General features: G+C 34.6%; 1 protein-coding gene across 2 annotated transcripts in view; it reads left to right on the forward strand.

Annotated features, from left to right (window-relative positions):
- Window positions 1–13,713, forward strand: part of LOC144453392 (inositol 1,4,5-trisphosphate receptor-like) — a 145,799-nt gene that overhangs the window by 94,079 nt on the left and 38,007 nt on the right. The window contains exons 28-39 of one of the 2 annotated variants that reach the window (XM_078144679.1): window positions 1,264–1,470; window positions 1,958–2,059; window positions 2,628–2,765; window positions 3,274–3,399; window positions 4,209–4,409; window positions 4,959–5,210; window positions 5,455–5,580; window positions 6,095–6,223; window positions 7,146–7,266; window positions 10,087–10,262; window positions 12,333–12,395; window positions 13,091–13,239. In XM_078144679.1, the coding sequence (XP_078000805.1) occupies window positions 1,264–1,470; window positions 1,958–2,059; window positions 2,628–2,765; window positions 3,274–3,399; window positions 4,209–4,409; window positions 4,959–5,210; window positions 5,455–5,580; window positions 6,095–6,223; window positions 7,146–7,266; window positions 10,087–10,262; window positions 12,333–12,395; window positions 13,091–13,239 (1,790 nt within the window). The remainder of the gene's footprint in view (window positions 1–1,263; window positions 1,471–1,957; window positions 2,060–2,627; window positions 2,766–3,273; window positions 3,400–4,208; window positions 4,410–4,958; window positions 5,211–5,454; window positions 5,581–6,094; window positions 6,224–7,145; window positions 7,267–10,086; window positions 10,263–12,332; window positions 12,396–13,090; window positions 13,240–13,713) is intronic. The other variant, XM_078144686.1, reaches the window with a different exon arrangement.

The following is a 13,713-nucleotide window of genomic DNA, read 5'->3' on the forward strand; positions in this document are numbered from 1 at the left end:
CATATCTTACAGTGTAGAATACATGGGGACAAAGTGAACACAACATATCTTACAGTGTAGGATACATGGGGACAAAGTGAACACAACATATCTTACAGTGTAGGATACATGGGGACAAAGTGAACACAACATATCTTACAGTGTAGGATACATGGGGACAAAGTGAACACAACATATCTTACAGTGTAGAATACATGGGGACAAAGTGAACACAACATATCTTACAGTGTAGGATACATGGGGACAAAGTGAACACAACATATCTTACAGTGTAGGATACATGGGGACAAAGTGAACACAACATATCTTACAGTGTAGGATACATGGGGACAAAGTGAACACAACATATCTTACAGTGTAGAATACATGGGGACAAAGTGTTATTCTTGTATACCCTGAAAACTTTGAAAAGAACTTTTTGTATTTTGCACATTGTCATCATATTAAAGTACAAAATTTATGTTTTTCTTCTCATATATTTATCATTCTAATTGACAGTATTTAGTCAGTGGGCTGCCGTGTGTCATTTCCTTTAACCACAACGTTATGAAACATTACATGTATCTTTATCATAAATCATTAGAGAAAGTCAGCATACATACAGTTACAAAAATAAACCATGTAATAAATAAAAACAAACAACTGTTAACAAATTAATAGATAATAAAGATTTTAATTTTCAAAGCAAAATTTTTATAAACATTTACCTCTCCATTTTGGCATGAACATTGTAGCCAACAATTTTCCATGCATCTTAGTACCAATTGTATGTTGTTGTATGTTTGCAATAATGGTCAGCAGATTTTCAAGCACACCTATTATGGATGGTTAGAGTGACCAGCTCAGAGTCAAACTCTGAGAGTTGTCAGTTTGAGCCTTATTTCTACTGCTGTTCAATAAATTGCAGGTTTCAGCCTATCAATTGTCATTGGTTTCTGAATAGCTAAAGTCCCTTGACAAGATTTCAATATGATTTAATTTTTCCATCATTATCCTAGTTGTATGATTGGGGACTTGATTGGATAGAAGTCACTTTGTGAAGAATTTAATACGATGTAGAGGCTGCAATGGATTGTATGTTCCACAGGAAGGTTGGGAAACACAAAGGACTGTTGTGATGGTCTAGTTCCATGTCAGGGATAACAATTGTCAAGTGCTGTGAGCACAGTGGTGGAAAGCGCTATGTAAAAACTAACATCATTGTCATTATTAAATGATTATTTTCAGCAGTGAGATGTATAAACTAATAAATTTTAATTTCAGGTCCAGTTACTAATCTCAGCTAGTGACGTTGAAAACTACAAGCAAATCAAAAATGATCTAGATGAACTCAGGCTACTGGTAGAAAAATCAGAACTTTGGGTGTACAAGAGTAAAAGTGGTGGTGAGAAGAAAAAGAAAGATAAAGATAAGAAGGATAGTAAATCTAAAGAAGGTGGTGGCAGTAAAGAGAAGAAAAAAGCTGGCAAGGTATAATTAAAATATAAACAATGGATGTCCTTTATTATTCTTGAAATAGAGACACAAAGAAATTAATTTTGATATTAAAAATGAAACACTTTCCAAGAAATGTAGTGGATGGCCTGCCAATAGACACATATTTGTATTTAAGCTAGGGAGTCATGGTTTGGGTTAGGTTAGGGAGACTACCACAGAGGAATTAGATTGGACCCCTTATCACTTGCCGAGGAACACATCCCAATTTATACCGTATGTCCTTCACCTCAACCTGTTCTAAACTCATGTACATAGTATATCTTTGTAAAGAATGCAAAAGTTCAAGGCTGAGCTAATAAAAGGGTTATTACAAATGTAGAAGTTTCCTTGAATTCAAATTCTTTTCATTTTGAAGGTGTGGAGTATGTTCTTCAGATGCACCTGAATTTGTTAAACACATGATGGTATATAAAACATCTATTTTGTCTTGGAATTTACTCCATCATTATTTGTTTTCCAGACATTATCATCATCTTCAATGGGTGAGGGGTCACCCATTGACCTTGACCTTGGTCCACCTTTGGATTCATCATCTAAAAAGAACTACAAGACAATTCAAGAGGTGAGAGACAACACAAAAAAAAAACTCTTATGAGTTTAATTTTATACTATGTGTATATCATTGACTAACCCTGTTTTTTTCACATGCATAAAATATTCTTTTTCCTGGAACTTTATAGATTATAACTTACTTACTGTTTTGCTCAATGTGTAATTAGTTATGGAGAGAGAGAGAGAGAGAGAGAGAGAGAGAGAGAGAGAGAGAGAGAGAGAGAGAGAGAGAGAGAGAGAGAGAGAGAGAGAGAGAGAGAGAGAGAGAGAGAGAGAGAGAGAGAGAGAGAGAGAGAGACAGAGAGAGAGACAGAGAGAGAGAGAAAGAGAGAGACAAACAGACAGACAGACAGACAGACAGACAGACTTAAAGATCATTGACAAGTACCATCTAAAATATCTTAAATTTCGAGTTAAGAAATATTTTGATAAAAGTGTTTAAAAAGCCAGTGCACCCAAAGTACAAAACTAGTTTGTCCAATTTTTGTCCTCATTTATTGCAACAGAAGTCAAGAACTGTGACACAGTTAGATTACTTCTATCAATAAGGATATACATTAATTTGGTTTAATTTACAGATCCTGCTACGTCTGAGTCGACTCTGTGTTGTAGACAATCCTAATGGCAAGAAGAACAGAAAACATGAACAGAGACTACTGAGAAACATGGGGGCACACTCTGTGGTCTTAGAACTACTACAAATACCCTATGAAAAGGTAGGATTAGAAATATTGTAAACATTGTCTAAGAAATGTAGATAGCATTGTGTTGGTAAAACACTTATCAGTTTCTTTTAGTATTAAAAGATAATTACTGTTTGAGACATATTACATTCTAGATTTATAGTATAATTTGATTTTATTAATTGTAATTATTGTTGAGGTATGAACAGTCTCTAGCTGTCACCAATATTTCAGTATCAAATGAAAATTTGTACTCTCAGTCAAAAATAAAAAATTATGAATCAAAGTGAATCCCAAATTCTCACTGACGAAATATTTTGACAGTGAATAGAAACTTTCATTTGATACTATGAACCTAGAGTCAATGGACATTCATTTTCCTATCAAAGTTTATGTGATAAAAGAAACAAAATTACAATACTAGTAAAGCAGGAAGTATAACAAAAATGTTATAAAGACCTGCAATATTTCTAATAAATGTAGATAAATATTCTAACAGTACCATGTTTTAGAAAGTGATGTGTTCATTGTCTATTTTCAGGCTGAAGACATTCGGATGCAAGAATTGATGCGATTTGCTCATGAGTTTCTACAGAATTTCTGTATGGGCAACCCATCCAATCAAGCTTTACTGCATAAACAAAGTGAGCTGTTTCTGACTCCAGGGGTAAGTTAACAATGGTTAATATCTAATCCGTACAGCTTATTGATTTATGAACAGAACATATTCACAGAACAGTTGTTAAGACTGCTGTTAAAAGCATACGCATATGCATGCATGCACATGCACACACACACACACACACACACACACACACACACACACACACACACACACACACACACACACACACACATGCCTTAATCATTATGATTGATTATTAAATATCACTGCAATATTTCCTTCTGGCAATCTGATTCAAGCGTGTGTGTGATACCTTGATTGAAAATTTAATGCAATCAAATCAGGATCTGTTTGTGAAGAAATTCAAACTACGTGTATATCCTCTTTTTAGTAGTAGACAGTTGGAAAAATACAGAAGGGTCAACTTGAATAAGGCCATGCTTCTAGTTTGTAAATTTTCTGCAAATTGACCTCTACCAAGTGTTTTAGAAGGTTATGTCCTAGTATACTGTCCTTATAATGCAGTCATTGGTTAAATTTCCCCTGGCCAATTAACTAACTCTGCCCTTTGTTTACAACCTGCATGGGAGGAGGACCACCCTGTGGATGCAAGCAAAGTGAAGATGTTAATACATGCAAAAAAGATGTCTGAATATTTTATACCTTAGATGTATATCCTAAGATATATGTAGAAGGTATATTAATCTGACCTAAACATGTAATTTGTGTTTTTATTTTACCCTTACCCTCAGTTGACTGAAGCCCAGACTATGTGTTATGTTTACTACATGGATAACAAAGCAGAGAGAATATAGACTTTAATCTATACTTTGTGTTATTTTTACCATCAGTTGCTGGAAGCTCAAACTATGCGTCATATTTACATGGATAACGTAGCATTGTGTAATGAAATCAATGAGAAGGTAGTGCAGCATTTTGTCCACTGTATAGAGACACATGGAAGACACGTAGAATATCTCAAGTTTCTGCAAACTATAGTGAAAGCAGAAGGACAGTTTATTAGGAAGACCCAGGACATGGTTATGGCTGAGGTAAGGTGTAGACTGTAAGATACATTGTATCATTCCGCCCTCACTGGCCTCCTCTTGGTTGACTGATGTGTGAGGGCACCCCGTCATGGGATACCTTATAGACTAAATTAAGGTGCTTTCAGTAAAAGTTCCTGTTGTACCTGGATATTGCACCTGGAATGGAAAGGGATTAAGCATTGGGCTATTCAAGTGTGTTATAACGCTTTTAAAAATAATTCATTTTCATCCAGTGGTGTGGGATCTAGACATATGGGCTGTGTAATGGGGAGTCAAGTGTTACAAAATGAACTGTTGGTGCACCAGGTGCAAAAGTGCTAATTGAATGGACTGTCTTCTCAGAATCATGTACATGGTGTATGTTACTTGTAGGAGTTTTAACTATGTTTTATCATCATTACTTGCTTTTAGTCTCATTTTACACCATGGACTAATAATACTATGTTAGTTTTATTTGTCACTGTGTAGACATGAATTATTTTAATTTCATATATAAAACATAACTCTAAGTTTCATTCCTCTTACAACATTTACTCTTTTTCTTATCGATAGCTTGTGAATGTTGGTGAAGATGTCTTGCTATTCTACAATGACAAGGCATCATTTCAGAGTTTGATAGATTTGATGCAGTCAGAGAGGGAACGTATGGATGATGCCAGTCCTTTGTTGTATCACATCAATTTAGTACAACTGTTAGCCTGTTGTACTGAGGGGAAGAACGTCTATACAGAAATAAAATGTCATTCTCTTCTGCCATTGGATGATATTGTTAGAGTTGTGACTCATCAAGATTGTCTACCTGAGGTGAGTTCTCTCAATTATGGTGTTAAATTGTGCGTCATTATCATTCCATCCAGTTGGAAACAGCGTCATGTTTATGGAAAAAAGCATGCTTCCAAGTGGAATTATTTTGACTTTCTAGTTGTCCCATGTCTTTGAACAGGGCTAGCATTTTAATATGTACCCCTTGCTTTCAGCTTGTATTGAATGTTTAAGTACAGCATTTCATATTACATTTTTAAAGTAATTTCTATTTTATGTTGAATAGGTTAAAAATGCATACATAAACTTCCTGAATCACTGCTATGTGGACACTGAAGTAGAAATGAAGGAGATTTATACCAGCAACCACATGTGGACGTTGTTTGAAAACTTTTTGGTTGACATGGCACTGGTAAGTCTGAAGACACAGCAATATTGAATAGATTTTAACTTATAAGATATGAAACTACATGAATTTACAGATAATATAATATTAATTAAGGTATTCGCAGAGTAAATAACAACATGTGGTGTGATGTTGTATGGTGTGGTGTGGTGTGGTTTGGTGTGGTGTGGTGTTGTGTGGTGGTCAGTTTTTTTGTTCTAGTAAAACAATTTGTTGGATGTCGCTCATTGTGAAAATCTAATATTTGAGAGTTATGAATTGTACTGTAATATTTGCAAGGTAATGAAGGCGATTTCATTTCAGATTTACAGTGTAATTCATACCATAACTATAATATCACATTGTTGAAACCAAACACAATGTTTTCAGTTGTATCATTCCAGTGTGTGATTTTATTTCAATTTTTGATGTGCATGCAAAAAACAGAAGACATGAAAATGCAGATACCATAAGATATTGTTTAAACCAGATATAGTTCAGTGTTTTACGTTTTAACATTCCATCAATGATTTCATTTCAGGTGTGCAATGCTACTCATGATAGGAAACATGCAGATACTATGTTAGAGAAATATATAACTGAAACTGTGATGAACATTATCACCATGTACTTTAATTCACCATTCTCAGACCAAAGTACAACAGTCACAGTAAGTGAAAATAATAACAATAGACTATTACGTATTATTCCTCTGTCAATAATTTTCTTTGCTCAGCTGAGGAAAGTATGAGTAACCTAGGGGTTCTTGTCACTACAAGTTGCAAGATGAGTAGTGACTAACCTTTAGGTCATAAGTATTATCCAGCTGAATGAAGTAAAATATTGGGGAATAATATACCTTCTCAAGCATATTTTATGAAAAGCCGGAAAAATAATGGCACTTTGGAACGTTTTAACTCATACTTAGAGTACCATAGAACCAGTGATGTAGACATGAGTTGTCATGATGCAGAACAACCAGTGTGTTTAATTCATATTTTCTGTTCAGAAACAACATCTTGACTTAAACATGGTATAATTATAGTAGGGATTTTGAACTCTGATAGCTCTGTACTATATTGTTTAATCACACCAAGACTCTACCACATGACTGTTTTGTGTTGTTTAACTACATGATGGACTCAACCACATGACTGAATTGTGTTTTATAATCACATCATGGACTCAACCACTTTATGTACAAACGATTTACAATCTTCAAATTGCTTGTATTAAGGGTTTTTTATATTTGCACTTTGAATCAAAGAAATAATTTGTGGAACTTGGAGTTAAAAAAATCTAGAGAGCCTGGTTTAATACTAATAATAGTTCCATTCAGTGACCATAATTTCACATGACAGCCTAACAAAGCAATCACTTTGAAAGGAGTTTGTGGATGAAATCAGGTGTTTATTACATTAGAAATTATAAATTGATGTGCATAGATAAGCCTCCCCAAGTTGAAATTTTTTGGTTACCTATAAAGAATAGTTTATACTTTAAGAACTAAAAAACGATAGTATGGGGATGTTGTTTGTTATCATACAGATGCTCAATCATCAATTCTATTTTGAAATATTTGTTGTTTTCAGACTCGTCAACCAGTATTTGTACGTTTATTACAAGGAGCTTTCAGAGTGTCACAGTGTTCATGGTTGTCAGGACAACAGAAGTTCCATGTGGAGAATTGTATCAAGACACTAACAGACATGGGTAAACATATCTCTCTTTGCATGTGCACACTGACTGGAAAGTGACACACATAGTGATTACACACGAGTTGTGTCAGTGTGTGCCTCACTAAACCTAACCATAAAAATAACACTTTCGTCACATAGTTTTGAGTTTCAGAATGGGTTTGAGTGTAACATCAAAGTGTTCTATTGATGAAACTGTGGTTCTTCCGTCCACGGACGAATGATGATGATGATGATGATGATGATGTAACATCATCGAATATATTGGGCCAAATAGTACTTTGGCTTGCAAAATTGGTAACCCTTAATGTTAATGTTCACACAGCAAATCATAAAATGAGGCTGCTAATGCCGAGGGGAGGGGAGGTCTCTTTACTATTGTAAATACTTGTATCAAAGCCCAGGGGTTATCGATAGGTTAAGGATAGTGATAGCATTAGACTCCCTGGTATAGACTGAGTTGTATCTTACAACAGCAAATGGCTATCTCCTGTAATTTCCCCAGGGTGTCTATGATAGACCATGTCTGTAAGAAGGGCAAGAGTACATTTAGTATATGATAAGTGTACATCATTTGTATTGTGAACATACACTGTAGTAAGAACTTCAGTTTGACATTTTAAAACATGAACAAATGCTTGGCATTGTATATGAAGGCCAGAAGAGGCCTGCTTGTTAAGTTCCCTACCTATACTTCCTGATGAAATAGTACATCCTTGTAGTGGTTGATAGTGATAGGAAAATAGGGGTGAATATGTTCATGGCACAGAGCCAAACCACTAACCATTGACTGCTCTCCCATGCAATATAACCATACTTTAATTATATATCCTCCAATCTTTTAAGTTCATTGCAGTTCTAAAGCTACATAAGTTTATTTGCTTTCAGCTCTCTTTCATTTTGTTTTGTTTTTCGTTTTCATATATTCATCAATTCGTTATCTCTGAGGTGACATAGTTACTTTCATTTGTATATATCTACGAATCATTGATATATATCTACGAATCATTGAATGTTTGTCGAAGTATCTACTGAGTGATTGGTATTATCTCTGTGATGTAATATTCTCTCTAGTCTTGTCAGTTTTAACTGTTGTGTCATCTACATTACTGTCAGCTGTCTATCTTGGTGTTTCATGTGATATCTTTGTTGTCATCTGTGTTCAAGTTATTGTGCTATCTGTATAGATTTGCATGATATCTGTGTAGTTTTCAGCCTGCAACCTTTTGGCTGTTTTATCATTTTCCTATGTCTTTTATGTCAACTGTGTACTTCTACAAGTATTCCTTAAACTCACCTAAACATTGTCATTGATAACAGTAAACATTGTCATTGATAAATCTATTCCATTGTTTGTTTATCTTCATCCAGTCCTGGTACTGTTTGTCAGTTTATTTCATTTTTATCATATTTGTCCAGTTACTTCATAGGGCTATTCTATTCTAGTCTAATACTGATCATGAGTGTTGTTGTCATTTCTGTTTACATATAAACCATTTTCAAAGTGTTTCGTTGGTATTTTACATGTGTATACATTTCATGGGTCTGTTGTTGTTGTTGTTGTTGTTGTTGTTGTTGTTGTTGTTGTTGTTGTTGTTGTTGTCGTTAGCAGCATCACTTCTCCATATCATCACTGTCTTCCATAAACACTTTCTACAGCAGTGTACTATGGTAGTCTTGGGCCATGTAGTTCATGTCCTGGCCTTTGTTTGCTGTGTTTCATTTCTGTTTGCAAACTGATTTCACAGGAGAAAAGTGTACATTTTGATTTCCCAGCTGTGTGTTTTCTTTCCACTCTCCTCTCTCACTCTCAAATTCTCCATTCTCTTTTTCTCACTATCAATTTTCCATTCTCTCACTCTCTTCCTCTGCATCATATACATATCCTTACCTATAACAACATCTCTTATTTAAAGTTAAACAGTGTCTGTAGTAATATTACTTAATAAGTAAAAGTTCATTGCTATATAATGATAGATACACCACACTCAATTTATAATTCACACTGCACAGTATTTTAATACTCAAAACAACATACACTTGGAAGAAAGGGTGTTTGATAATATGAGACAAATAGCATCATCATTCTGAATTTGCTTTCAATGATGAAAAAATTAATCTAATAGTGAAACAGTGTAAAATGAGACAGGTATTATGGTGAACATATATTTCTCATTAAGTTTCCATTTCAATGACTACATTTAGTATGAGACTACAAGCCACATTGTACAGTTATCGACACTCCTTATCACATGCTTGCTTTACATTTGTAATACAAGTGAGTGGTATTGACAACCATCTAAGATGAATTTTCTAGTTTTGTATACTACCAACTCAGATTATATTTCCTCTACCTTCAAGCATTTCTTAGAAATATTAAGCAAAGTTAAGGAAAACCTTCGAACTAGATAATGTGATATATTTGTCAAATGAAAAAAAAAAATCACACAAAAAAAGTTCCATTGCATTGTTCTACGCTATGAGAATGCTACAACTTAGATCATACCTGTTATTTCAACCTACACACAGACACATAACTAAAGGCTGGAAGTGCACAAATAAAGTTGCATGATGTATTCTCCATAAACAATTAAACACTTAAAATATGTTATCACAAAATGTGTATTACAATAATAACAATGGTGATTCTTGATGGTTTGTATATTGATATTGCATGTATTAAATAAATAACTTAAGTCTGTACATTTTTAACGTAAAGTTATACATGTCTTTTCCACTATCCAAGAACCTTACCTTTAAATGCTAAATGAAAGAATGCATGTTATTGTGGTTTTTATGATCATTATGTCTTGATAATCCCCTCCTCTTTACTCAGCCAAGAACCGTGGCATAGCTATCCCTGTTGACCTTGATAGCCAAGTCAATACGCTGTTCTCCAAGTCACAAATAGTCATGAAACACTCCAGACATTGGCTAAGCCATGGACGACATAGACGAGACTCTATGATGGCAATCTCAAGAGACTATAGGAGTATCATAGAAGGACTGCAGGTGAGTCCATTTTGCTATTTTTCATTTGCATAGTAAGAATTTAATTTGCATATTAAGATATTGGTCATCTGGGTGCGTGATAGCATCCATTGTTGAATTAACTGTTATACTAACATATGCTGAGACTGATTCTTAAACTGTCCTTTTGATTTGATTTTTTCCAAACAAATCATGTGGGGTATAAACAATATCATATTAATTGATTGACGTTACATACAGTACATTGCTAAATTATATCATTGGCCAATGATTGTTTATCTAGTATATGTATGTACATGTTGTACAGAGAGCAAGTCTCTGAACTGAACACGAAATTTTGGTTTACCTTCAGAAGAAATCCCATCACATTCTGTGTAATGTGAAATTGTGTGATGCTACTCTTTGTACAGTAACATGCAGAATATGAATTGATGAGAATACAATAATTGGGCATGTGCAATGCTGATGTTACACTCTAATATAATAGTATGTAATTTCAACACAGGTATAACAGAGTGGACAGCTAGAGTAGCAGAGCATTTATGGAGTCCACTGCCAATGACTAGGCTTTGTAGACCAGACATTTTAAGGCAGATAGGTAGACAGATAGATGGCTATAGAGATAAACAGATGGACATACCTGAAGACAGAGAGATAGGTAGACAGATAGATGGCTATAGAGATAAACAGATGGACATACCTGAAGACAGAGAGATAGGTAGACAGATAGATGGCTATAGAGATAAATAGATGGACATACCTGAAGACAGAGAGATAGGTAGACAGATAGATGGCTATAGAGATAAACAGATGGACATACCTGAAGACAGAGATAGGTAGACAGATAGATGGCTATAGAGATAAACAGATGGACATACCTGAAGACAGAGAGATAGGTAGACAGATAGATGGCTATAGAGATAAACAGATGGACATACCTGAAGACAGAGAGATAGGTAGACAGATAGATGGCTATAGAGATAAACAGATGGACATACCTGAAGACAGAGATAGGTAGACAGATAGATGGCTATAGAGATAAACAGATGGACATACCTGAAGACAGAGAGATAGGTAGACAGACAGATAGATGGCTAGAGATATAAACACAGGGACATCTGTAGGCAGAGAAGGAGAGAGGCAGACAGACAGTCAGACAGAAATACCTGCAGACAGAGATACGTAGACAGATAGAGGGACAAATTGACATAGTGCTACATAATTGCATGTTTATTTGATTGATTTGCATAATATATGATTATCGATAAAAGTAGGGTCAGTTTTAATGATTCTCTTTGTAGTGTGTCATTTAGTTAGGTTTTGCATATTATTTATGAAAATGATTACCATATAAATAAAGCAGTAGGATTTACTGTGATACATCTTTTAGTTTTCTGTGTTGAAATGTTGATCAGACTATAGTATACAAGCTACTGTGTCATTTGGTTAAGCTTTGCATATTGATAAGACTGATTTGCATAATTCATTGTAATCACTACAAATGTACCAATATATCCATAGCAGTTTCTGTACATTTCAGATAGGTTTCTTGAAATGGTTTTCACATAGGGATAAAACAACATTCAAGTAGTTGTGTGAGTTGTATTAAGTAATGTATGCCGATCTCATCACATTAGAACAAAATTTGTTAAATTAATCATTTTAGCTTGATGTCGTCATAAAAAATCACGATTCTTAGATTCAAGAGGTTGTTAATATTACCAACACACTGTCAGATAAATTTTCCTTTGAGTGTTAATATTATAACAATGAAAAAGCATTACTGAAGATAGATTTACAATTATTTGCAGACCATAGGTGATGTATTGAATGCCATCCCACTTTCCTGTAAACACTACCATTGCAACAATTTTAGCAAGGAATCTGATTGTTAACTTAATACAATATTTACTATCATACAGGGAATTCTATCCCACTTTTCTAAATCCCCCTCCCCCTCCCCTCTTTCCCCTGCCCATAATATGTTTGAGGGGTATGTTTGTACTCTGTAAAATGACAAAATCATGATGACATTTGTGCTTTGAGTACATATTTAATGGTAATATTATCTGTCAATGTACCTATATACAGGCATGGCAGAAGTCACAACTCCCACAATGTAATGATATAGGCATAGGCATAGGCAATGTGCCTGTAAGTAGATGGACTTCCTTAATCTGTAAAGCCAAGTCAAAACTTTGGGCTGTCATATATGTATATATTCACCAACACTAGATCTAATGCATGCAGACAGCATGTATAAAAAACAAAAACACAAAATCAGTTATCACTTTGATAGCTAGGCCTAGTGCTAGTACTCACTGTCTTTTTTGCTATTTTGAAAAGTTAAGATTGGAGGAAAAATTACAGTGAAGAGGTAGTCTGGATCAGATTAAAACATATGATGCACGCACATGCACACACACATGCGCACACACACACACACACACACACACACACACACACACACACACACACAAAACCCATTAAGCTATTGCGTCTAGAGGTCTAGTTGAACTAAAGGAATGTTGTACCTCAACAACACTCAACTCAACGGTATTTCACAGATAACTAAATTCCAAGAATCTTTCTGCTTTGGCTGTATAAGCACAAGTTTGATAATTATTCCATGAAGTGCTATGGGTATGTATTTCTATAAAGTGCACCATTATGGCAGTATAACATGAAGCTTTCTGCAAGGTTGATTTGATTGGTTAGAATAATGTGAAGCAAAATGTGTACAAAAGGGCAAAAGATTGGAATCCAACAATTATGCACTGATAATGTAAATTAAACTTGAAGAGGTCTGAATATCTATGTGATACTGTTTCATTGTCCATTTATCCCAGGACATTGTATCTCTTCTGGAAGACCAGTTAAAACCATTGGTCCAAGCAGAGCTGTCTGTGCTAGTGGACGTTTTACACAGACCTGAGTTACTTTTCCCACCAAATACTGATGCCAGACAGAAATGTGAAAGTGGTGGATTCATATCAAAGTAAGTGTTTCACATTGTGTAAAGTTAGGACTTGCATATCAATGAGATGATTTGCATATTAATAAAGTTTTGTTCCTCTGAAATACTGATGCCAGACAGAAATGTGAAAATGGTGGATTCATATCAAAGTAGGTGTATCACATTGTATATACTTGTGACTTGCATGTCAATGAAATGATTTGCATATCACTAAAGTTTTGTTCTCTGAAATACTGATGCCAGACAGAAATATGAAAGTGGTGGATTCATATCAAATTAAGTGTATCACATTGTGTAAAGTTAGGAATTGCATATTGAGTAGATGATTTGCATATCAATAAAGTGACAATCCCAACAAAAATGTAATTTGTTGATTCATATCAAATAAAAGTAATAATATCCTTGTGTAAAGTTGAGACTTGCATACAAATGAGATGATTTGCATATAAATGAGGTGCTTTTCATATCATACACTGATGCCAGACAAAAATGTGA

The sequence above is a fragment of the Glandiceps talaboti genome, chromosome 1 (genome assembly GCF_964340395.1).
Source record: "Glandiceps talaboti chromosome 1, keGlaTala1.1, whole genome shotgun sequence".
In the NCBI taxonomy this organism is placed as follows: Eukaryota; Metazoa; Hemichordata; class Enteropneusta; family Spengelidae; genus Glandiceps; species Glandiceps talaboti.